Source organism: Xenopus laevis, chromosome 9_10L (genome assembly GCF_017654675.1).
Source record: "Xenopus laevis strain J_2021 chromosome 9_10L, Xenopus_laevis_v10.1, whole genome shotgun sequence".
Lineage (NCBI taxonomy): Eukaryota > Metazoa > Chordata > Amphibia > Anura > Pipidae > Xenopus > Xenopus laevis.
Window position 1 is genome coordinate 7,934,527 of NC_054387.1, and position 26,642 is coordinate 7,961,168.

General features: G+C 40.7%; 1 protein-coding gene across 1 annotated transcript in view; it reads left to right on the forward strand.

The window, feature by feature from the left end:
* The first annotated feature begins 655 nt into the window (after positions 1 to 655).
* LOC108701986 (thyrotropin-releasing hormone receptor) overlaps positions 656 to 26,642 on the forward strand; it is a 29,685-nt gene continuing 3,698 nt past the window's right edge. The window contains exon 1 of the mRNA XM_018236994.2: positions 656 to 1,953. Within this exon, the coding sequence (XP_018092483.1) occupies positions 1,150 to 1,953 (804 nt within the window). The 5' untranslated portion in view covers positions 656 to 1,149. The remainder of the gene's footprint in view (positions 1,954 to 26,642) is intronic.

Consider the following 26,642-nt stretch of genomic DNA (forward strand, 5'->3'; position numbering starts at 1 on the left):
TATTGAAAATGCTCATTAAGTAGGGCCTCATGGGACCCCTAAACCTCCTGGGCCCCCCTGCAGCTGCAGGGTCTGCTTCCTCTGTAGTTACGCCCCTGGTGACAGTTATATATATATAGTGATGGGCGTCTGAATAATGTTGGCGGTTTTTATGCGAGCGACTTTTTTTCGACAGAAATTTAGCCACCTGGCAAATTTATTCGCCCATCACTATATATATATATATATATATATATATTTATAGGTATACACACATCATCTGACAAGTCCCATCAGGTTCATACATCCGAGAATTTACATTTTCCTCCCAACATATCCGCACCAATAAATAACCAATTTCCCAGTGTGTCCAATGAAAGGGAAAGAGACTGTGTATATCAGAATGTCATTTGCCCGGCGCAGTCCTTTCATCTTATATCCACTCTCCTGAGAGGCTCCTGCCTATCTGACACTTGTGCATATCTGACACTTGTGCTTAGCACAGCAGTGATTGATGGGTTAAGCCAAGCAGGTGTCCTGCCACTCTTTTCCAGTCCCCCCTTTTCAGTTATTGGAGGCGAGGGCTGGAGCAGAGACATGAGGGCTGGAGCAGAGACATGAGGGCTGGAGCAGAGACGTGAGGGCTGGAGCAGAGACGTGAGGGCTGGAGCAGAGACATGAGGGCTGGAGCAGAGATGTGAGGGCTGGAGCAGAGATGATTCTGCGCCTTGGGAGCTGTCTATGGTGCTGATGAGCTCCGCTGCTGAACAGCACTTTCCACTCTCTCTCTGCACAGGAGCAGCAGCAGCAGCAGGTAGACAACTGGGAAGAAGACAAAGCAGAAACAGTTGACTTCTACTGGATCTCACTGCTGTCTCTTGATTTGGAAGCTGCACTTCACGCCTTCTACTTGATATTTCTTCTCTCTATCCAGACAACACTGAAGCTTCCGGCACTGTCCTACTTAATCTGCCTGATTGACTCGTATCTGCCTGCTGGAATAAGAAAAAGTTTTGGGGTAGATTAAGGTAGAATTTCTGTGCAAAAGGAAAAGTTAACCAGAGATACTTTTGGGGCTGAATTGAGGAACTGCCTTTTCATCCCAACGCAGGGGCACGTGGATTTGACTCTTAGACAGTTCTCTAGAAAAGAATCGATTATTGGGCAGACATGGAAAACCAGACATTGTCCATAGGAATGCCGCCCGTCAATGCCACGGGGATGAATGAAACCATTGGGAATATGCCCCAGAATGCCCTAGAGGTGCAAGTGGTTACAATATCCCTTGTCCTGTTGATCTGCGGAGTGGGAATTGCCGGCAATATCATGGTGGTTTTGGTGGTCTTGAGAACCAAACATATGATGACCCCCACCAACTGTTACCTAGTGAGCTTGGCCATTGCTGATCTGATAGTCCTCCTGGCTGCCGGGCTTCCCAACATTTCCGAAGTGGTGGCTTCTTGGGTGTATGGCTATGTGGGCTGCCTCTGCATAACTTATCTGCAGTATCTGGGCATCAACATTTCGGCTTGCTCCATCACAGCCTTCACCGTGGAGAGGTACATCGCCATCTGTCACTCCATCAAAGCCCAATTTATCTGCACCGTGTCCAGAGCCAAGAAGATCATCGCCTTCGTGTGGGTCTTCACCTCCATGTACTGCGTCATGTGGTTCTTTCTGGTGGACATCACCGAAGTCAAGTTTGCCGACGGCGTCCAAGTTAACTGCGGCTACCGAGTCTCCAGAAACCTCTACACCCCCATTTACTTCTTGGATTTCACCATTTTCTACGTGATACCTCTGGTGCTGGCCACGGTTCTGTATGGTCTCATAGCCAGGATATTGTTCATGAATCCCTTACCTTCTAACCCTCAGGATCTGAACAAAATGAGCTCCAAACATTATGGGAAGCCCTATAACTCCATTAAACTTTCTGGTAAAGGCAATAAGAACACCGGCAACTCCAGGAAACAAGTAAGTGTTGAATTAACTGGCAGATCTCATCCATGCATGTGCATTTCCACCCTCAAGAACCGTGTCCTACATAGCACCCTATAAATATACAGGAGCAAGTCCAGCTGGCTGAACCCAAAAAAAATCATCAATCTCTTTAACAGAATTGACTCCAAAACACTTTGGACGTCCTTTACTAATTTGATATCATGTTCAAGTAGCCTAATATTTATTCACGGAAGCCAAGCTGAAGCTATCTCCATAATAATAATATGAATCCTTGGTTAACCCCTTAGTGTTCCGCTGTCCTTCAAGTGGCAGTTTGGCGAAGAGTTCAGGGTTCGATGTTTTTTTTCTTTGAATACCATGGACGCAAATGAAATTCACGGTCACCAGGATAATTGCAAATGTAGAGCAGTTTGACCCTATTCTCTCCTAAAGGTGCCTATGTATATATGAGGGTGTATATACGAGGGAGGCATCAATCTGGAGCACATTCTGAACAAAACTGTTCCCAGAAAAAGGTCATAAATGGAAATGTTTGTGGTGCCCACTCCAGTAACAGATGTGACAGCTAGGGGGTTATTTATCAAAGTCCAAATTTATCTCAATATTTTCTGCTACAAATCGGCTCAGGTTTTTTACGCTTATTTATAACATTGCGGAGAAAAATTAAAATTTTCACGATTTTTTCAGATTTTTCAACCGAAAACTGTTTGATTTTTGCCCACCAACTTGGGGGTATTGCACGAAATCCAGCGCACATCAATAAATCATTGGGACTTCTCCCATTGACTTATATGCAACCTCGACAGGTCTGAGATGCCGGATTTTCAGATTCAGACTTTTCCATCCTCGGGGTTTAATTAAATTCTGAAAAATGTGTGATTTTTTTAAAAGTTCGATTTAATTTAAAAAAAAATCCAGAATTTTCGTGAGTTTAATAAATAACCTCCGTAGGGATGGGCGAATAAATTCACCAGGCATGAATTTGCGACGAATTTCCACATTTCGCCGCCAGAGAATAAATTTGATTGAAAATTCGATGGCGGAAAATCTGGCGCAACAATAACAAATGGCTGCACGTCAAAACTGTGGTGCGCATATAAATTGGTGCGCGTCAAAATTATTCGGACGCCCATTGACTTTAAAGCATTCGGACAAAATAGTCGTGTGTATAAAAATTGTCGCTCACGTCAAAATTGTCATGCGTCAAAATTATTTTGACGCCTATTGACTTCAATGTGTTTCAGGAAATTTACGAATTCTTCGGCGAAGAGCAACGCCACAGATTCGCCCATCACTAACAAAAACATTTGGGCGCCCATTGACTTAAATGCATTTGGACAAAATAGGCCAATATGAGCAATGTCAGATTGGGAACGCAGGGCTCATCGTTGCTGCCGGTTGACTCTAACCCTTACCCCAATTTCTAACATCTCACCAATGAGGGCAGAGTCGGTGCTGATATATAAACGGTCCAGGATACGAGGTTAAATCAGGGGAGTTTGGGACCACAAGGATTAGGGAACCACCAGTGTTTAGACCAGGGGCCCACCCAAAAAACCTTAGACCAGGGGCCCACCCAAAAAACCCTTAGACCAGGGGCCCACCCAAAAAACCCTTAGAACAGGGCCCACCCAAAAAATCCTTAGAACAGGGGCCCACCCAAAAAATCCTTAGAACAGGGGCCCACCCAAAAAAACCTTAGACCAGGGGCCCACCCAAAAAACCTTAGACCAGGGGCCCACCCAAAAAACCCTTAGAACAGGGCCCACCCAAAAAATCCTTAGAACAGGGGCCCACCCAAAAAATCCTTAGAACAGGGGCCAACCCAAAAAAACCTTAGACCAGGGGCCCACCCAAAAAAACCTTAGACCAGGGGCCCACCCAAAAAAACTTAGACCAGGGGCCTACCCAAAAAACTTAGACCAGGGGCCCACCCAAAAAACCCTTAGAACAGGGGCCCACCCAAAAAACCTTAGACCAGGGGCCCACCCAAAAAACCCTTAGAACAGGGGCCCACCCACAAAAAGCCTTAGACCAGGAACCCACCCAGAAAAACCTTAGACCAGGGGCCCACTCAAAAACACCTTAGACCTGGGGCCCACCCAAAAAACCCTAAGACCAGGGGCCCACCCAAAAAACCTTAGACCAGGGGCCCACCGAAAAAAACTTAGACCAGGGGCCCACCCAAAAAACCCTTAGAACAGGGGCCCATCCAAAAAACCTTAGACCAGGGGCCCACCCAAAAAACCCTTAGAACAGGGGCCCACCCAAAAAAAACCTTAGACCAGGAGCCCACTCTCAGTACTATTATTCTTCCTCTCCTCACTCAACCTCTATTCTCCTTGTCTCTTTTCTTTACATACTATAATCTATTATTCCATTATTATTTAGCCTCTTTGTTCTCATAGAAATGTTTAACAGCATGAGGGCCCACCTGAGTTTTCCTGGTATCCCGGTGGGCCCATTCGACTTATTCAAATCAGTGCATGGTTGCTAGAGTCATTTGGACCCTAGCAACCAGATGGCTGAAATTACAAACTGGAGAGCTGCTGAATAAAAAGCTAAATAACTCAAAAAACACATATAATAAAAAATGAAAACCAATTGCAAATTGTCTCAGAATATCCCTCTTTATACCATACTAACAATTCATTTAAAGGTGAATAACCCCGTTAAAAGAACATGGGGATGCATACCAGGTCAGGAAGTTTACATCCCCTTTAACTTGTTAATTTATTGGAGTAACTAGAGAACAGAAGCCCATTTTTGAACATGAAGGTTTGATGCTTCAGTAGAATAGTCTTCTATTGTATCACTTAAGTATTATATAGTCACAGATTTGTGGCCATCTTTCAGCAGATCAAAGCTCTCCATGTGCTGCTGAACTGGAACTCACTGTATCTCCTTGAGGGCAGGAGTGATAAGGGGGGAAAGGCAGTAATAGACTATTCCAGAACACACAATTACCCGCATCCATCAAAATCATCGCTATCCACACATTTCATATCTATCCCCTGCTGGTCAGCATTTTTCCTAAGGATTTGATGCGGCGCAGGACTCTATAAATCTGCAATAATCAATGTTGTGTCACTTTGCATGCGGTTATTTATGCGTCTGAGATGCGATTGCTTATTTCTGTTTACGCAAGCTTGTAATCATTATTAAATGTATTCATTCACTGGAAATATGGCAAATACTATTCCCATGGCAATTGATCTTAAAGGGGAAGTAAGACATGGTTTAAAGGCTCTACCTCTAGTGAAGGGCAAATCTGTGCAGTTTCGTTTTGCCAAAAAATGTGCGAAATGGTCGAAAAATTGGCAAAGTCAATGGGCGTCCAAATAATTTTGAAGCGCAACAATTTTTTTGGACGCAGCGGATTTTTCCCCAGCGAATTGTCGATGCAGTTTACTTTGCTTGCAGCGAAACGCGGAAATTCATGTCTGCCGAATTTATTCGCCCATCTACCTCTTCCTATTTGACACATTTCTCCTTACTTACACCCAGGTGCAGATCTTTATTTAGTTTCTTCAAGGGGTTGTTTGCATTTGAGTTAACTGTTAGTACGATGTAGAGAGGGATATTTTGAGACAATTTGTAATTGGTTTTCATTTTTTATTAATTGTGGTTTTTGAGTTATTTTGCTTTTTATTCAGCAGCTCTCCAGTTTGCAATTTCAGCAATCCGGTTGCTAGGGTTCAGATTCCCCTAGCAACCATGCATTGATTTGAATAAGAGACTGGAATATGAATAGGAGAGGCCTGAATAGAAATATGAGCAATAAAAAGTAGCAGTAACAATAAGGGGGTTATTTACGAAAAATCCAAATTCCCATGTTTGATTTGACCTTATTTATTAATAAAATAACCCAAATGAATCGCGGAAGAACTAAATAAAATCAAGCGAAAAAACAAAATTGCATATTTTTTCCTGAATCACACAATTTTTTTTGCCCGAAACCCACCCTTAAAAAAAAAACACAAAAAAAAACAAGTTTCCACGCTAAAACCAGAGCAGACCACGAAAATGTCAAATTGAGCTAGGTGCCTCTCCCATTGACTTAAGGTGGCCATACACGGATAGATCCGCTCGTTTGGCGATGTCGCCAAACGAGCGGATCTCCCTCCGATATGCCCACCTTGAGGTGGGCAATATCGGGCTGATCCGATCGTGGGCCCTAGGGCCCAACGATCGGATCCTAGCGTTCGCCAAACGGGCGGTCGGATCGCGGGACCGCATCAACGAACAGATGCGGCCGCGATCCGACGGGATTTTTAATCCCATCCGATCGAGATCTGGCCGACTTTCGGCCAGATCTCGATCGGGGAAGCCCGTCGGGGGCCCCCATACACGGGCCAATAAGCTGCCGACACGGTCTGTCGGCAGCTTTTATCGACCCGTGTATGGCCACCTTTATACAGGACCTCGACAGATCTGATTCTGGCTTTTTTTGGCGTATAATAAATATTCATGTTTTTTTTCCCCAAACGTATAATTCAAGTTTTTGCCCCAAAAGAAAATTAAGGTTTAGTAAATAACCCCCTAGATTTGTAGCCTTACAGAGCATTTGTGTTGTTTTAGACGAGGTCCGTGACCTCCATTCAAAAGCTGGAAAGAGTCAAAAGAAAAAGGCAAATAATTAAAAACCTATATATAAATAAATAAATAAACTATGAAGACCAATTTAAAAGTTGCTTTGAATTAGCCATTCTATAACATACTAAAATAACGTATCTGATATCCGCCCTCCCTCCAACCGCACTCCACCCTTTTATAGCCCCGCCCTGCTGATGACGTCACAAAAGGCGTCTATAAAAGTTGAACCCGGATGTCGGATGCCTGCATTGTAAAGTTGCGGGTGGGGAGAGCAGGCGGGAAAAAAGGCTAATGCCTACCTCTCCCCCGTGCCTCATATCCTCTCCCTTTATAAATATATATATAAATATATAAATATATATAAAGTGGCCACTCTGTTGACCCTGATGTAGGTTGATTGTGACATCTCTTTTGCTGAGTGTGTCTCTTAATTATTATTCCTCTCGCCAGCCGGCAGCACAGTGGGTGCCTTGTAATTACCCTTCCGGAAAGGGGCAGAAAGCGTCAGTTTCTCCATAGGAAAGGTTATTATTATATAAGTGCAGAGAGACATGAGTTGGTGTTATTGATATTATAATTAACAGGTTTTTTTCTTCTTTCATATCACTCTGGAATCCTTTCAGCATCGCCCTCCTCTTCCACTATGGCTTTCTCTCCCCCTGCTGGAGTGTCAGCTCTCCGTCACTAACTAGAGCAAGGCATAGCGGCAGATTCATTAACCGGTGAAAAGTCGCCAGCGACCAGTTCGCACCCATCACCACACTTCACCAGACGAAAATTCACTCAGACAACGGTAATTCGCTAAAATGCGGAGTTTCGTCATGGGTTGTCGAGCGCTGGCGACTTTTCGCTAGCCTGACTTCGCCAATGCGAGCAATTCAATACGAAGATGCGCTAGAGCTCATTTCTGCTAATTCGATAGAGATCTTGCGCTCAGGTTAATTTGCAGACAGCTGGAAATTTAAAGTTGGATGGACGTCTTTATATTATATTATATGTTGCAGCAAATCCATCACATTACAGAAGATCTTCGCCTGGTCTGAGCTGGCGAAGGCAAGTCTGGCGAAAGAGGTAACATTCAGTAAAACCCGCATCTTGGTAAATTTGCGGAGTAACGTCCATTCGCCAGAGCAAAAATTCGCCTGGTGATAGACTGTGAATGAGCGCTAGCGTCTGTCTCTTTCGATAGCGAATTGACACCTGCTGCGTCCGTTAGTAAATCAGCGAATTACCTGCGGGCGGTAATGCTGGCGAATTTTGGTTTGCCACTTCGCCCTTTAGTAAATCTGCCCCATAGTGGTAATCCAAATTTAATTTAAAGGCGATTGGGATTTTACATGGAACCAACTGCGTAGAAATCTGCCTCCGTCATGCCCTGTTGGCTTTAAAAGGAACCTGCCTGGCTTTGGCCATTCTGAAACAACAAAAAAGATTTATTATAACGGTATACCGGTATCGGATCCGTTATCCGGAAAGCTCCCATAGACTCCAGATGATCCAAATTTTTAAAAAGTATTTCCTTTTTCTCTGTAATAATAAAACAGTATCCTGTCCATGTATGAGATCTGTTATCCGGAAAACCCTTTATCCAGAAAGCTCCAAATTACAGACAAACTCTCACAGACTACATTTTATTCATATTTTCTTTTTCTGTGTAATAATAAAACAGTCGCTTGTACTTGATCCCAACTAAGATATAATTAATCCTTATTGGAGGCAAAACCAGCCTATTGGGTTTATTTCATGTTTACATGATTTTCTAGTATGAAGATCCAAATTACGGAAAAGATCCATAACCCAGAAAACCCCAGGTCCCGAGCATTCTGGATAACAGGTCCCGTACATGTATAGTTAACTCTCAATTTAGGTTATTTAAAAAATATCCGTAGGTTGGCTCATACTACTAGTTGAAGATAATAAGGCTAAGGCCAGAAAATAATAGAGTCTTAAGCAAAGCTGAAACTGCAAATAGTTGGGGCCATGGAAAATGCAATAGGAATAAGCACAATTAATATTTCCAATTGAGAGAAATATAAATTGATGATAAAAAAATACTATAATTTTGTCCCCCCAGAACAAATTTAGTAGAGGATCCAACATATACCGGTATAGGATCTTTTATCCAGAATGATCTGAACCTGGGGTTTTCCGGATAACGGGTCTTTCCATAATTTTAAATAGAGAGTTAACTATACATGTACCTGTTATCCAGAATGCTCGGGACCTGGGTTTTTCTGGATTATGGTTCGTTCTGTAAATTGGATCTTCATACCTTAAGTCTACTAGAAAATCATATAAACATGAAATAAACCCAATAGACTGGTTTTGCCTCCAATTAGGATTAATTATATCTTAGTTGGGATCAAGTACAAGCGACTGTTTTATTATTACAGAGAAAAAGGAAATCATTTGTAAAAAGTTGGATTCTTTAGATAAAATAGAGTCTATGTGAGACGGCCTTCCCGTAATTCGGAGCTTTCTGGATAACGGGTTTCCGATAACGCATCCCCTACCTGCAAAAGGGATAACAACATGTAATATTTCCAGTTGAGAGAAATATAAATTGATGATAAAAAAATACTATAACTTTGTCCCCCAAGAACAAATTTAGTAGAGGATACAACATTTACAAGTATGGGATCTGTTATCCAGAATGCTCGGGACCTGGGGTTTTCCGGATAATGGATCTTTTCATAATTTGGATCTTTGTATCTTAAGTCTACTAGAAAATGATGTAGACATTGAATTAACCAGGATGACCCTCGATACTTAATTAGTTAATTGGGTTCAGGATCATGTTGTTTATTATCTTTGATTCATTATTTGTCTTGCCAAGGGCAACAGAAGCTCCGGCATGGAATCTGGGGTAATGAAATAATTACAAATTATATCAAGGGTTCAGGTGAGTGCTAATTAGGCCTCTGTACGTTGAAGAGAATGTTCAATATGCCAATATGTTGAATACGTTAAATAAAATAAATGAAGAGATTGGCCATTATCAGGGTCAAAGGGAGTCACTGGGTATTGATGAAGATATTGTCCAGCATTGAAGAAAGACCATATATCATGGGGAAGGTCATAAGTAGGGCTAGGGAGGCCACTGGGTATTGAATAATACGTCCATTGGGTCTGATTATTCATGAAAAACTATCAATCTCTTAATTAGAAGCTTCTGTTTATTGAGGAAACCCTGGGAAGATGCCTTCTTAGAGTCTGTAGAGCCTCTACTACTGTGCCCAGAACTCTGGCATTGACGGCCTTTCGTTGACAACCCAGTACCTTTAAAATATTCTTACTAAAGGCATGAGATCTGTTATCCAGAATGATGGGAACCTGAGGTTTTCTGGATAAGGGATCTTCACACCTTAGGTCTACTAGAAAATCATATAAACATTAAATAAACCCAATAGGCTGGTTTTGCCTCCAATAAGGATTAATTATATCTTAGTTGGGATCAAGTACAAGCGACTGTTTTATTATTACACAGAAAAAGGAAATCAGTTCGGATTATTTGGAAAAAATGGAGTCTATGGGAGACGGCCTTTCTGTAATTCCGAGTTTTCTGGATAACGGGTTTCCAGATAACGGATCCCCTCCCTGCGATGCATTCTGTTGTGCAAGAAGAATCTTGAGTTCTGTCTCCTGAGATGTATCTGCTGTGACCCATAACCCACAGTAATAATGTTTTGCTATGTCTATCCGTGTAAAATAAAGGGAATGGTCACTCATTGCCTTAAGTGTTCAGAGGTGATAGATAGTGATGGGCGCATAAATTCGGCTGGCGCAAATTTGCGGCGAATTTCTGCTTTTCAACACCAGCTAATTAATTCACAAAACTGCCGTGAAAATTTGCCAGCGAAAAATCCGCCACATCGAAAAAAAATGTAGGGCCTGCGTCAGAATAGCCCCGCACATAAACATTTTTGCGCGTCTAAATTATTTGGACGCTGATTGACTTTAATGCTTATATATGGTTATAACTATTGTCGCAGGAGTCCAAATTGACAGGCATCCAAATTTTGACGACCCATGGACCTCAATGCATTTTACGAATATTTAGATGTTTCTCGAATTTCGCTGGAATTCGTGAATTTTTTGGGGAAAACAAAACGGGAGAAATTCACCAATCACTAGTGACAGGCGATCAAAGCAACAGAACAGTCTGAGATCTAGCTGAACATGTCGAATATTTAGCAGTCTCTTGCACATCTAGATCAACCTCCAGTCAGTGAGAGCATTGGAATGCTCACTTCTAGCAATCTGGTTGCTAGGGCCCACATGCCCCTAGCAACCATGCATTGATTTGAATAAGAGACTGAAATATGAATAGGAGAGGCCTGAATAGAAAGATGAGTAATAAAAAGTAACAATAACAATACATTTGTTGCCTTATAGAACATTTACTTTTTAGATGGGGTCAGTGACCCCCATTTGAAGGCTGGAAAAAGTCAGAAGAAGAAGGCAAATATCAGAAACTGTAAAAATCAAACAATAAAGGTAAAATTAGATATTAGTCAACTGCAATTTAAAATACACTTTTTTTGCCAATATTGTCCCTTTAAGGCTGTCAGATAAAACTAATGGAGACCAGACAGACAAATCCTCCAGTGCAGAACCATCAGAGAGGTTTGGACTTCCCCCCACTCCCAAGTAATTGAAATCCCTTAATTATAACGTAGTGTTTCATTTGCATAGGGAGCGTTCAGTAAATTAATGCCTACAAAATTCAATTTCATTTCAACATCATTTTCCACCTGCAAGATAATCACATTAATTGCCCTTTAACAAAAATAGCACAATAACCCCTGTGGCATGTCAGTACCTGGTGTAATGATGGTCACATCTACTGTGCTGTAATCTAATAAATATATAGAGACAGAGACAAGAGGAAAGTGTTGGAAGGGTTACTGTCTGCTCTCTCTCATTTCCCTACAGAAATAGGGATTGGTAACACTAGATAGGTACCTAATATATAGAGACAAGAGGAAAGTGTTGGAAGGGTTACTGTCTGCTCTCTCTCATTTCCCTACAGAAATAGGGATTGGTAACACTAGATAGGTACCTAATATATAAGGAGAGAGACAAGAGGAAAGTGTTGGAAGGGTTACTGTCTGCTCTCTCTCATTTCCCTACAGAAATAGGGATTGGTAACACTAGATAGGTACCTAATATATAGAGACAAGAGGAAAGTGTTGGAAGGGTTACTGTCTGCTCTCTCTCATTTCCCTACAGAAATAGGGATTGGTAACACTAGATAGGTACCTAATATATAGAGACAAGAGGAAAGTGTTGGAAGGGTTACTGTCTGCTCTCTCTCATTTCCCTACAGAAATAGGGATTGGTAACACTAGATAGGTACCTAATATATAAGGAGAGAGACAAGAGGAAAGTGTTGGAAGGGTTACTGCCTGCTCTCTCTCATTTCCCTACAGAAATAGGGATTGGTAGCACTAGATAGGTGCCTAATATATAAGGATAGAGACAAGAGGAAAGTGTTGGAAGGGTTACTGTCTGCTCTCTCTCATTTCCCTACAGAAATAGGGATTGGTAACACTAGATAGGTACCTAATATATAAGGAGAGACAAGAGGAAAGTGTTGGAAGGGTTACTGTCTGCTCTCTCTCATTTCCCTACAGAAATAGGGATTGGTAGCACTAGATAGGTACCTAATATATAAGGATAGAGACAAGAGGAAAGTGTTGGAAGGGTTACTGTCTGCTCTCTCTCATTTCCCTACAGAAATAGGGATTGGTAACACTAGATAGGTACCTAATATATAAGGAGAGACAAGAGGAAAGTGTTGGAAGGGTTACTGTCTGCTCTCATTTCCCTACAGAAATAGGGATTGGTAACACTAGATAGGTACCTAATATATAAGGAGAGACAAGAGGAAAGTGTTGGAAGGGTTACTGTCTGCTCTCTCTCATTTCCCTACAGAAATAGGGATTGGTAGCACTAGATAGGTACCTAATATATAAGGACAGAGACAAATATCTGTCGTTCAGTAAAGCAGAGGAGAGAACACTGACAGACTGTGTGTATTACAAATTAGCCCAGTGTGTTAGTGAAACTGTAAAAGCGAAGGTCAGTGTGAAACTCATTATATTGACTCAGTGAGTGCGGGTGTCAGTCTGGAGCGGGGGACTTTATTAACAACCTCTGGGACTCGGTGTCAGTAACAGCAGTGCAAATAGAGCCGAGGATGATGCCTCTTTTTCCTCCTTTTTTGCACCATACACTGCAAAACAAGGTTGAGACTGAGCATTGGCTCTCAGAGAATAAAGATTGTACAATGAACTAAAAACTAACTAATTTATCAAAATTCTTATGGCTCTTACAGACGAGCGTTTGAAGCTGCACTCCCCTGCGTTCCGTTTTTATGCGTTCAGCCGCAGGGGAGCGCAGGAGTAGACGCATTCAGTTTTTTTCAATGGGGCTGTACTCACACAGGCGCATGTAGGTGACGAACGCAGGTTGAGACGCAACATGCTGCATTTTTCCTGCGTTCGTCACCTACATGCGCCTGTGTGAGTACAGCCCCATTGAAAAAAACTGAATGCGTCTACTCCTGCGCTCCCCTGCGGCTGAACGCATAAAAACGGAACGCAGGGGAGTGCAGCTTCAAACGCTTGTCTGTAAGAGCCCTTAAAGATGTTTTTATTTTAACCCATTTGCAAGGCACACCCTCCTGCGGAGAAGGAGAAGCAAAAGTGTACAAGGCATTGTGGGAATGGGAGCTATGACCTGTGGGTGCATGTAGTCAGAACCAGCAGTACAGGCAACAGCCAAGGACAGACTGATATGACTTTCATTACCAATTGCATACATTTGTGTTTACGTAAAGGGGCGGTATACCTTTAAGTTAACTTTTAGTAATTTATAGAATGACTAATACTTTTCAGCTGCCCTTCTTCTGACTCTTTCCAGCTTTAAAATGGGGGTCACTGACCCCATCTAAAAACAAATAATCTGTAAGGCTACACATTTAGGGGGTTATTTACTAAACCTTGAAATTTATCTGGATTTTTTGGGGCAAAAACTTGAATTTTTTATGAAAAGAAAAAAACCACAAAATTTTTGAGATTTATTATACCCCGATGCTGCAAAAAGCCCCGAATTAGAAAATTAAGGATGCAACGAATCCAGAGTTTGGTTCAGATTTCGTCCAGGATTCTGCCATTTTCAGAGGAATCATTTTGCTCGGCAGAACCAAATTCGAATCCTAATTTGCATATGCAAATTAGTGGCAGGGAGGGACATCGCATGATTTTTTGTCACAAAACAAGGAAGCACAAAAAGTTTTCCCACCCCTAATTTGCATATGTAAATTAGGATTCTGACGAATCTTTCACAAAGGATTAGGTGTTTTGGCCAAATCCAAAATAGTGGATTCAGTGCATCCCTATGGAAAATTCACCATCTGGGACCTGGACGAGGTCCTCTATAAGTCAATGGGAGATGTACCTATCCCAATTTGAAGACATTGTGTGTTTGTTCTGGGTTTAGCCCTATAATCTGGGGTTTTCAAAAACCTGAAAAAATTGTGCGATTAGGGAAAAAAAAGGTTTTAAAAATTTGTTTCGAGGTTTTCGCTCAATTTTATCATTTTTTTTCCCCCGATCTGAGTTGTTTTTTATTAATAAATAAGGCAAAATCGGTCATGGGAGTTTGGTCAAGCTTTTTTTTATTATAATTATGGGATGTTAGTAAATAACCCCCTTATTGATATTGCTACTTTTTTTTACTCCTCTTTCTATTCAGGCCTCTCCTATTCCTATTCCAGTCTCTTATTCAAATCAGTGCATGGTTGCTAGGGTCATTTAGACAGTAGCAACCAGATTGCTGAAATGGCAAACTGCTGAATCAAAAGCTACATAACTCAAAAACCACAAATAATTGAAAATGAAAACCAATTGCAAATTGTCTCAGAATATCCCTCTCTACGTCATACTTGAAGGCGAACAGTCCCTTTAAGAGATGTGGGGTAGTTTCTAATAGTGTTTCTTTTGCATAGAAAGGAGAGAATGGGCACCTACAGCCAATCATGCGGATTTTTTAGCCAGTTATTAGCCTTATTATAAACTGACCTACTGTGCTCCACTAGATCTATTTCATATTACATGAAAAGTCATTTTATCTCGACAGTTTCCATGGTAAATATCCAACAGGCCCTTCTGCTGTGGATTATTATAATACTCTCTTTTCCAATGCGTAATGTAACTATTTCATATTCCCGAAGCGACATTTACTGCTCCCTGATGCTCTTCTAATATGATGAGTCAATAGGGATCTTTCGTATTCATATGATGAATATTTTCCTACATCTGGAGTCTGGGGATCTGACCTATGTATTTTATACTGTAGAGGGTTTTAACCAATGGGGTGGGACCCTAATACAGGTCCATCCTGCTGTTTAAGTTGTCTCAACTTTTACAAAAGTGTAAACTGGGTACAGAAATTTAGATAAAGGACAAAATTAGTGAAAAAAGGTATAAAGCAGACGTAAAAGGTAAATGCAGTTTTTCCCAAAACTTGGAATTGGGGTCAAAACCGAATGAGAGGGCTACAGGTGCCGTTTGTTCCAAGTACATTTTGTCTACAAACCATATTTGTGAGACCGAATGCTTGTGAAAATTTACAGAATTGCTTTATTCATATCCCCTTTTGTGCACAAATTTGATTGTTCTCTTTTTTCAATAGATATATTTCTTTTGTATATTTTCTACCAGTGAATATGGCCACAATCACATATGTACCCCAAGAGATGTTCATTCTTTGTACTGGGGATATTTTTGTATACAGATTGTATTTTTGTAGACAAAATGAACAAACAGCGCCCCATATAGGAGAGCAACACTGGTAGTGGAATAAGGTAGTTCAAGTATAGGATCTGTTATCCAGAAACACGTGATCCAGAAAGCTCGTAAATTACAGGAAGGCCACCTCCCATAGACTCCATTATAATCAATCAATTTTGTAATAATGAAATTAATCCTTATTGGCGGCAGAACAATCCTACTGGGTTTAATTCCAGTATAAATGACTTAAGGTCTGGAGATCCAAATTACAGGAAGGTCCCTTATCCAGAGAACCCCAGGTCCTGAGCATTCTGAATAACAGGTCCAAGGTTCTATACCTGTAGATTGGTAGTTGGTGGAACAAAGTAGACAATGGACCGGGTCAGGCACAATCAGGTGTATCAGAAAGTTATAGACATAGGAACAAGCCAAACAGGTTGGGTAGTGGCTCAAGTTATGTATGTAAGGGAACCAGGGAAAGGAGCAATTAAGGTACAGGAACATGGTACTTTAATTTGCAGGACAGGACTAGAGCATAAAAGCTGAGATTTTGCAGAACTTTATAGGTGGATAATGGTTGGGCTCCTGATGAAGTGGCGGGTAACCACAAAACGCGTTGAGCGTATGGCCCTACTCAGTCTGGGCACGCTGTATTTGGATTTTAAAGAATGTTGAAATAAATTTCTACTTTTTTTAACTAACTACACCTGGCGTCCTCTGGTGCTCCGTTTCCTACGTTTTCTGCCAAACCAATAGATGGTGTTCGAGGGGCAGAGCAACTGCAAAACAGGAGCAGTTACATCTCCTAAGCCACGGAGCCAGGAGTTATTCACAAACACACAGCAGAGAACAGAAGAGAGAAAGGTATAGAAGAGAAGGGAAAAGGGTGAAATTAAGAAAGCTAATGAGAAATGGAAGAGAGAGAGAGTGATGGAGCAGAGGAGAAATGTTTTAGGCATCAAGAATAGTTACAGGAGAAGCTGACTGTAAGGACTAGATAAAGACAGAAGATGCTAAAAGAGGTTTCTAATTATATTCCTAAGCAGAAGAACATCAGCCTCTTTCTTCTCCTGACAACTTCCTTGACTACTTGGTGGTCAGACTGGTGGGAAACTGACCAGCAGGTGGCGCTGTTGTAACAAAATTCATTCATATTAACAGTACATGTATCCCTTAATATCTTGGAATCAAAACAAATAATGAATGTAAATTCAAACATTTTTTGGAGCAGCTCAATCATCAATTTTACCTTCACTTATTTTAAAGGTTTACTTATCCTTTAACTAAGCCCATGCCATTAGGGCTGTAATGGTCAAGTCCTAAACCTAATTCCTCTTTATTGGTAACGAGAAATAAGGTGCGAAAAATATGAGTGGATAATTATCATCCTATGACATGAGGTTAGTTGCACGTGTAGGAGAGAAAAGAATCAGAGAAAAATAGGAAGGGAGGGAGAACAAAGACCAAGGGGCAAATTCACTAAGACGCGAAGCGCCGAACGCTAGCGTTAGTTCGCTAGTGTTTGGCATTTTCGCTACTGCGCAAATTCACTAACGAACGCTGGCGTAGTTTCGCTAGTGTTACTTCGCAACCTTACGCCATGCGAATCTTCGCTAGCGACGAAACTACGCAAATTCACTAACGCACGCAGTGTACTGAACGCTACCTTTTACGCTAGACTTCCTTCGCCACCTCAGACCTACCGAAGCGCAATAGAGTAGATAGGGATTGTTTCAAAAAAAGTCCATTTTTTTTCTAAGTCCCAAAAAACGCTGGCGTGTTTTCTACATGATGGCTGATAGGCTGAAAAAGATCGAAAATTTTTTGGGGCTCCCCTTCCTCCCCCCAACATTTCCTGACTCATGGCAACTTACCTAGACAGTGGGCACATGTGTAGGGCAAAATAACATTTTTATTTGCTGATTTGAAGGTTTTCTAGGCATTTGTAGTGCAGATACCTGTTCCTCCATTGAAATTTGAATTTCGCGCCGCATGCAAATTAGCCTTCGCTAGCGCAACTTCGCTTTATATAGCGAATCAACGCTATCGCAACTTCGCAACCTTACGATACCCCTGTGCGCAACTTCGGATTTTAGTGAATTTGCGGAGCCCTGGCGAAACTACGCCTGGCGAAGTGTGGCGAAGTGCGGCGAAGTTGCGCCTGGCGCAACTTCGCATCTTAGTGAATTTGCACCCAAGGGAGAAAAAGAAAAAGGAGAGTAGAGGGAAAATTTATATGGGATGTGTGATGCCATTATAAATGTTGGGTTTCAAAGGGTCTCGTGGTTGGAAGAGGCTATGCAATTGCGGCACTTCCTTCCCTAGTCTGCTATTTATATTTATGTCCTGACTTGTCACCTATAACTGTCATTTACCCAATGGCTAGAGCTAAAAGCAGCATTTTGTTTCTATGTCTGAGTGAGTTATTGGCGCAGTCGGCAGGATACAATTTATTCCACTGAGCTTGGCTGGATCCCACATACCCAGCCTGCCCAGTCACTGCTGCTGCTGCTTATTGTCATAATCAGTTTAATTTATAGTTTACAAGTCTCAAGGCATCTTTCCCTTCTTAAGGCTCCCTCCTCCTGGTTTTCCATAATTTCCCTTAAACAGGAAATATATTTGCTCTGTGATGGCTATGTAATTCATTTCCCCGTATCCCCCGCCTCCAACATGCAAGAAAAATGGAAGAAAGGTATAAAAAGGAATTTACAAAAAAGGCTATTTTTAAATTAGAGAGAAGAGCTGAGATCTGACCCGATTCCCCAGTGCCAATATATTGGATTTACTACCTTGGTTAGCTAATGGCCATGCTATCTATTCTCCACTTGTCAATGGCCAATTTCCAGATTAATATTTCCCCTTACACGGAGGGCTATGGTAAACATCCAAAATAAGAAATATCCATTTGCATCACTGGGTTTCAAAGCAATTAATGAGGCTGAGATACAGCCGGCAGTTGGCAAGAAAATGACAGATTGCTGGGCTGGGGTTGGTCTCACTCCCTAATAGAACTCATATTGATAAATAGCGCTGTGCTATGCATGTGTGAGTTTACCGCAGCCACTGAGAAATCTGCCTGTTAATATAAACATAGAGATGTGGAAATTGGTCCTGGGGCCTTGTGATGGGATGTGTTCCCCCGTTTAAAGCTGAGCCAGTATTCTGCAATTTCCCCTTTAATCTGGTCAATGGACTGGACTGCCCAAAATATATATTTTCAAACAGGCATACCTGATTCCACAGATTGAAAGGAAGCCATGGTAGTCTGTGTGCTTGCTGGGATCAGTCCCCCACTTAGGCTCACAGTGTAATGCAATTGCTTCTTCTCCTTGTTCAATTCTAAAGAGATTCTGGGACTTGAAGTTCCTCTGGTGGGTGGTGAACGGATTCTCTAGAAAACAGAGGGATGGGAATCCATCACGTCCCAATGGAACAATATGAAGGAGGGTTTGCATGACCCAGTGAGCCTAAGGGAGGTACTGTAGGAAAATGGTTCCAGGAAGTATACAGACAGTAGCATCATCACTAGCCTGGTTTTTGAGGGGTTATGTAGTTCAGAACCTCCCACCTGGTTTTCAGAGGTTGTAAAACCAGACAAATCCTATCAAACTGCAGAACATCATAGCCTTACCCCAAAAATCTCTAACCCTCCCCCCAAAGATCATCAGCTCCCCCCCGCCAGCATCATAGACCCCCCCTTTAGGCTTATATTGTAATGCAACTCCTCCTTCTCCTTATTCTATTGTGAATTAAGAGATTCTGGGACTTAAAGTCCCTCTAGTGGGTGGTGAACAGATTCTCAAGAAAACAAAGGGACTTCAAGTCCCAGAATCCATCACGTCCCAATGGAACAATATGATGGAGGGTTTGCATTGCCCTGTGAGCCTAAGGGAGGTAGGAAAATTGGGGCCCAGGAGGTATAGGAGACCGTAATTAATGATCAATTTCAACATATATTGATAAACACAGGGCAATCTCTGGATATGTTGGGAGCCCTAAAATTAATTTGTTGTGGGGCCCAGTAATATCTAGTTATGCCTCTCTAAACCACAATCATAATGGCACCTCCAATAGTGCACGTAGGGGTCCTTTAGCCATTGGAAAACATGGGGCTCAAATCACCTGAAAGTCTTAATTATCCCAAGAGGCTTAGAACACTAGAGAGCTTTTAAGGTGAATTCAGGCCAATCTAGAAACAAAGGAAGCTACGACAAGCCTCAAACTAAATGCTGAGATCATAGATTATAAATCAGCCCTCACTAACCCTGACAGTCATCAGACGAGTCTCTCTTTTCCCTTCTATCTCACGTGCCTTATTTAAGCTCCAACAACTTTATGCAAATCACCGCACTTCCAATTAAGAAAAGAGCAATGAATTTTCAGGCACATAATTTCCAGTAGAAAAACAGTTAATTGGTGACAAGACAAATCCCAACCTCAACCCAATTACAGAAGTTTGATTAAGATTTCCAAGTAATCCCCCCTCCTTCCAATGTAAGAGAGAAAACGGTTTATTTTTAAAGTCATTTTTCTAATTGCAAACAACAAGACATGGGTTCTATATTTATATATATATATATAACCACTATTTTTTAAATATATTGATAATGGGTTGAGTGCAGAGGACTCTTGTAGTTGACTATATGTATTTTGTGGTCACAGCCTCATTGCACCCCCGCTTAATGGTTTTAAAAAATAGTGGTGAGCACAACTTTCCCTTGTTTGTTATAGTTATACAGGAGCAGTGACCAGCTCCATGTTGTAGCTCCCACCCCTCCCAGCTATAGTCAGGTGATCCCACTGGTGTCTAATAAAAGGGCAGCCAAGTTTGGGAGTTTTACTTTGAAAGCAGCAAGTAAGTTGCAGGTAAAACTTAGTCCCTTTATAAAATGTATAATTAAGCAATTGAATTCTTAATGAATCAGATGAAAATTGAGCATAGGACTGGCCAGATATGGGATGACTGTGACGTAGTTGTTCAGCTTAAATATATTGCAATATATGGACAAACAATCCCTGTGTTGTTTAAAGGGTAAGGCATTTTTCAGTAGCAGTATGCACAAAATGTCGCTGTCTTAAATATATTGATAATGGGTTGAGTGCAGAGGAATCTTGTAGTTGACTATATATATATATATATATATATATATATATATATATATATATATATATATATATATATATATATATATATATATATATATATATAGTGAATAAAGTACCCCCTCTTGTAAAATATAAGGATATTATAAGTTACCAAGGAGTTTCATGACCATATAAAAACACGAGGCCGAAGGCCAAGTGTTTTTATACAGGTCATGGAACTCCGAGGTAACTTATAATATCCTCATATTTTACAATTGGGGGTACTTTATTTATTATAATACACAAATTTTAGTGAGTCATGTGACAGAAATTACATCACTACTCACCGTTTATAACTGATGACATCACTACTCACCGTTTATAAGGATATAATTTACAAGATATTCATGGCTTTTGTGTATTATATATATATATATATATATATATATATATATATATATCCACCTCTGGGACCTTTACCTTTATATATATATAATATTTATAGCATGAATTGGAACAGAACAACTTTAATTAACTGAAAACCTTTAACCCTACTGAAGCAGGGTGGACCGAATCTCATAGTTCATATTATAAAGGGTAATCAACCTGTTTAAATTATATAAGGATATGATAATCACTGACTCATGTATTATAAGGGATAATGTACCCCTACTAAATAAGGATATTAGACGTCACTGAGGGGTTGTTCTGTGACCATATAAAGACACAAGGCTGCAGGCTGAGTTATACAGGGAACTCTGAGTATCACTCATGTATTATAAGGGATAATGTACCCCCTACTGTAAATGATAAGGATATTAGAAGTCACTGAGGGGTTGTTCTGTGACCATATAAAGGCACAAGCCTGCAGGCTGAGTTATACAGGGAACTCTGAGTATCACTCATGTATTATAAGGGATAATGTACCCCCTACTGTAAATGATAAGGATATAAGATGTCACTGAGGGGTTGTTCTGTGACCATATAAAGGCACAAGGCTGCAGGCTGAGTTATACGGGGAACTCCGAGTATCACTCATGTATTATAAGGCATAATGTACCCCCTACTGTAAATGATAAGGATATTAGAAGTCACTGAGGGGTTGTTCTGTGACCATATATAGGCACAAGGCTGCAGGCTGAGTTATACAGGGAACTCTGAGTATCACTCATGTATTATAAGGCATAATGTACCTCCTACTGTAAATGATAAGGATATTAGAAGTCACTGAGGGGTTCTGTGACCATATAAAGGCACAAGGCTGCAGGCTGAGTTATACAGGGAACTCTGAGTATCACTCATGTATTATAAGAGATAATGTACCCCCTACTGTAAATGATAAGGATATTAGAAGTCACTGAGGGGTTGTTCTGTGACCATATAAAGGCACAAGCCTGCAGGGTGAGTTATACAGGGAACTCTGAGTATCACTCATGTATTATAAGGGATAATGTACCCCCTACTGTAAATGATAAGGATATAAAATGTCACTGAGGGGTTGTTCTGTGACCATATAAAGGCACAAGGCTGCAGGCTGAGTTATACGGGGAACTCCGAGTATCACTCATGTATTATAAGGCATAATGTACCCCCTACTGTAAATGATAAGGATATTAGAAGTCACTGAGGGGTTGTTCTGTGACCATATATAGGCACAAGGCTGCAGGCTGAGTTATACAGGGAACTCTGAGTATCACTCATGTATTATAAGGCATAATGTACCCCCTACTGTAAATGATAAGGATATTAGAAGTCACTGAGGGGTTGTTCTGTGACCATATAAAGGCACAAGGCTGCAGGCTGAGTTATACAGGGAACTCTGAGTATCACTCATGTATTATAAGGGATAATGTACCCCCTACTGTAAATGATAAGGATATTAGAAGTCACTGAGGGGTTGTTCTGTGACCATATAAAGGCACAAGACTGCAGGCTGAGTTATACAGGGAACTCTGAGTATCACTCATGTATTATAAGGGATAATGTACCCCCTACTGTAAATGATAAGGATATTAGAAGTCACTGAGGGGTTGTTCTGTGACCATATAAAGGCACAAGGCTGAGTTATACAGGGAACTCTGAGTATCACTCATGTATTATAAGGGATAATGTACCCCCTACTGTAAATGATAAGGATATTAGAAGTCACTGAGGGGTTGTTCTGTGACCATATAAAGGCACAAGGCTGCAGGCTGAGTTATACAGGGAACTCTGAGTATCACTCATGTATTATAAGGGATAATGTACCCCCTACTGTAAATGATAAGGATATTAGAAGTCACTGAGGGATTGTTCTGTGACTATATAAAGGCATAAGGCTTCAGGCTAAGAGGCAGTAATGGCAGCAAAATAGATTTAAAAATTGGTCAAATTAAAGTGTTTTCAGTAAAATTTAAGATATAGTTTTCCATTGAGAAAAGGTTAAGCTTTGGGTTCTGTCCAATGATTGGATATATGTTATAGGATTGGATTGGATATATGCTATAGGAGTTTATACATTTCTTTTTCTAGAATTTGTCCCTGTAAGTCCAACTGAGTCCCAGGTAAGAGGAGCAGAAGCTTAGAATGTAATGCCCAACATACTGTATAATATTGATCTGTAGTTATATCCATACTCTGTGTATATCACTTGTATGTAACCTACAGGAGAAGCACGGTGCCACCCAGGCTCAGAATAACCAGCAACTGCTATTTATTTCCTAATAAAATCAAGTTCTGTCTCAACATTCACTGATTTTTATTATAAAATGAACCATCGAAAAGAACATCCGATTCTTAAAGTTACGTGACAGACAAGGAGATTCCTTCAATAAATACAAATAATATTCTGGCAGCAGGAGTGGCCACTCAACCAAGAAGCAATAGGCCCAAACAAGTGTAATGGATTGCGCTGGTGATGGTCAGACTGTGCCAATATTGCCGTGTGTGGGAGCAGATTGCCTGGGGCGTCTGAGAAACACACGGGATAATGTGACTTTTCATTAGTGGAAGTGATGGTTCAGTCTGAGCACTCGCTGCACATGCCTGGAGAGTCTAAATGCCAATACCTGTCTGATTCAATTGTCTCCATCAGGCTCTTCTGCATTGGTTATTAACATGTTGCAATTCTTATCTAAACTATTGTCCTGACAAACTTGACTTCACTTCACTGCCCTTGCACTTTTCTCCCTGGTTCTATGATGAGAATCAGGAGATACATATCTATGGAATATATAAGCTGTACGGACTCCAGGGCTTCATAATGTAGTTTAGAAAAGAAAATGTATTGTCAACGCTTCGGGACCGTTCCGGGCCTTTCTCAAGACATATATATATATATATATATATATATATATATATTGTACCTACCTAACTATTCATCTGTCTTCTATCTGCCTTTCCATCCATCCATCCATGTATAATCCATCTGTCTATCTATCCATCTTCTACCTACCTATCTATTTATCTATTCATCTGTCTATCCATCTATCTATCTATCTATCTATCTTTCTATCTATCATCTATCTATCTATCTATCTATCATCTATCTATCTGTCTATCCGTCTGACTAGCAATCCATTTATCTATCCGTCTATCATCTAGTTGTCTTCTACAATCTATCTATCCATCTGCCTGTCTATCTATCTATCTCTCTATCTATCTATCTCTCTATCTATCTATCTATCTATCTATCTATCTATCTATCTATCTATCTATCTATCTATCTATTTATCTATCTATCTATCTATCTATCTATCTATCTATATATCTATCTATCTATCATCTATCTATCTATCTATCTATCTATCTATCTATCATCTATCTATCTATCATCTATCTATCAGTTTATCTACCCATCTATCTGTCTTCTATCTGCCTTTCCATCCATCCATGTCTAATCCATCTATCTGAATGTCTATCCATGTGTTGGTCTATCTGTCCATCCAGTTATCTATCATATACAGAAGCTGTAGTCAGGCCCAGATTTGTGGAGAGGCCACCAATGCTCGGGCCTAGGGCAGCAGGATTTTAGGGGGCGGCATGCTGCCCAAGCACACCCACATTGGTTCAGGATCACTGGGGATGCGCAGATGATAAAATCGTTTTTTTAATTTCCCATGCTCCAATCCCCATTGCTCAGGTCCAGATAATGAAAATTTGCACAAATAAAAGGGAGAGGATGGGGGCGACGAACACCAGTGAGCCTAGGGTTGCTTACTATGTATATCCAGCCCTGGCTGTCGTCTACTATCTATCTATCTATCTATCCATCTTCTACCTACCTATTTATTTATCTATCTGTCTATCCATCTATCCGTCTATTAATCATCTGTCTTCTATCTGCCCATTCATCCATCTATCTGCCTATCATCTAGCTGTCTTCTACCATCTATCTATCTATCTTTTTATCTATCTATCTATCTTTTTATCTATCTATCTTTTTATCTATCTATCTATCTATCATCTATCTATCTATCTATCTATCTATCTATCTATCTCTCTATCTATCTATCTATCTAGCTATCATCTATCTATCTATCTACTATCTCTCTATCTATCTATATATCTATCTCTCTATCTATCTATCTTTCTATCCCTCTATCTATCTCTCTATAATCAATAATCTATCTCTCTATCTATCTTTCTATCTTTCTATCCCTCTATCTATCTCTCTATAATCAATAATCTATCTATCTCTCTATCTATCTATCTATCTATCTATCTATCTATCTCTCTATCTCTCTATCTCTCTATCTATCTTTCTATCTTTCTATCTTTCTATCTCTCTATCTCTCTATCTCTCTATCTCTCTATCTATCTCTCTCTCTATCTATCTCTCTATCTATCTCTCTATCTATCTATCTATCTATCTATCTATCTATCTATCTCTCTCTCTCTCTCTCTCTCTCTCTCTCTCTCTCTCTCTCTCTCTCTCTCTCTATCTATCTATCTCTCTATCTATCTATCTCTCTATCTATCTTTCTATCTATCTATCTCTCTATAATCAATTATCTATCTATCTATAGTATATCTATCCATCCATGTATCTGTTATTGTTGGGAGAACCCGCTCTCGGACAGTAAAATGGCTTAATAGGTGTATAAATCCAACTGTGGGCAGCCTGCCAGCCGTGATTAAGAATGGAATGCTTTGCTGTTATGCCAATCACTAAAGTTTGCCGCATTTATATAAAAGACACTCGTGGGGGAAAATGAAAGGAAACACAGCCGGAGAAGCATTAAGTCAATTCTCTGCTGCAATATGAATTGTAACAAGAACTTGCCATGAGTTGGGGTTTAGGGGATCACAAGCATCTCAGGGAGGCTGGAACCCAAATCTAATGGGAAACAATAGATATCCAGTCTCTATGAACTTTTGCATGTTTTATTTTATGCATGAGAATCCCAAGTCCCAAGGGGCAAATTTACTCAGCATCGAAAATTTGCCAGCGACAGCTTTGCAGGCAGCACAACACTTCGCCAGGCGAAAATGCGCTCAGACAACGCTAATTCACTAACATGCGAAGTTGCATTCAGGACGCCAAACGCTGGTGAAGTTGCGCCAGCGTTGGCTAATTTGCATACGGCGGGAAGTTAAAATTGAAGTTAAAATTGAATGGACGTATATGATGCAGCAAATATATTACATTACAAAACCCGGGAAACCTTAATAAAATAAAATAAAGTTGTTATATTGCCCTACACATGTATAGTTTATGTGCCATATGTTAGGAAATATAGTGGGGAAGCCGGTTACCCCCAAAAAAATGTATGCTCTGTTGCAGCCTATCACCCTGAAAAAAGGAAAAGACGCAAGCGTTTTTTGGGACTTTCAACTAAATTTTGAGGAAGTCCTATCTACTTTATTGCACTATTGCATCACGTGGTCTGAGCTGGCGAAGGCAAGTCTGGCGCTCAGTCTGGCGTTCAGTAAAATCCGCATCTTAGTGAATTTGCGCAGTTACGTCCATTCGCCAGAGCGCAACTTCGTCTGGCGATTGAGTTCGAATGAGCACCAGCTAGTGAAGTTTTGCTAGTGAAGTTACGCCTGCGCCCATTAGTAAATCGGCAAAGTACCGAAATGACGTCACGCTGGCGAATTTTCGCCAATGTTAGTCACTTCGCCCTTTAATAAGTTTGCCCCCAAGAGTGATCCAAGGGAAAATGCCTGCCCTGTCTTACACTAAAACCATTACAGCTCATAAGTAATAAAAATATATATACAGGTATGGGACCTGTT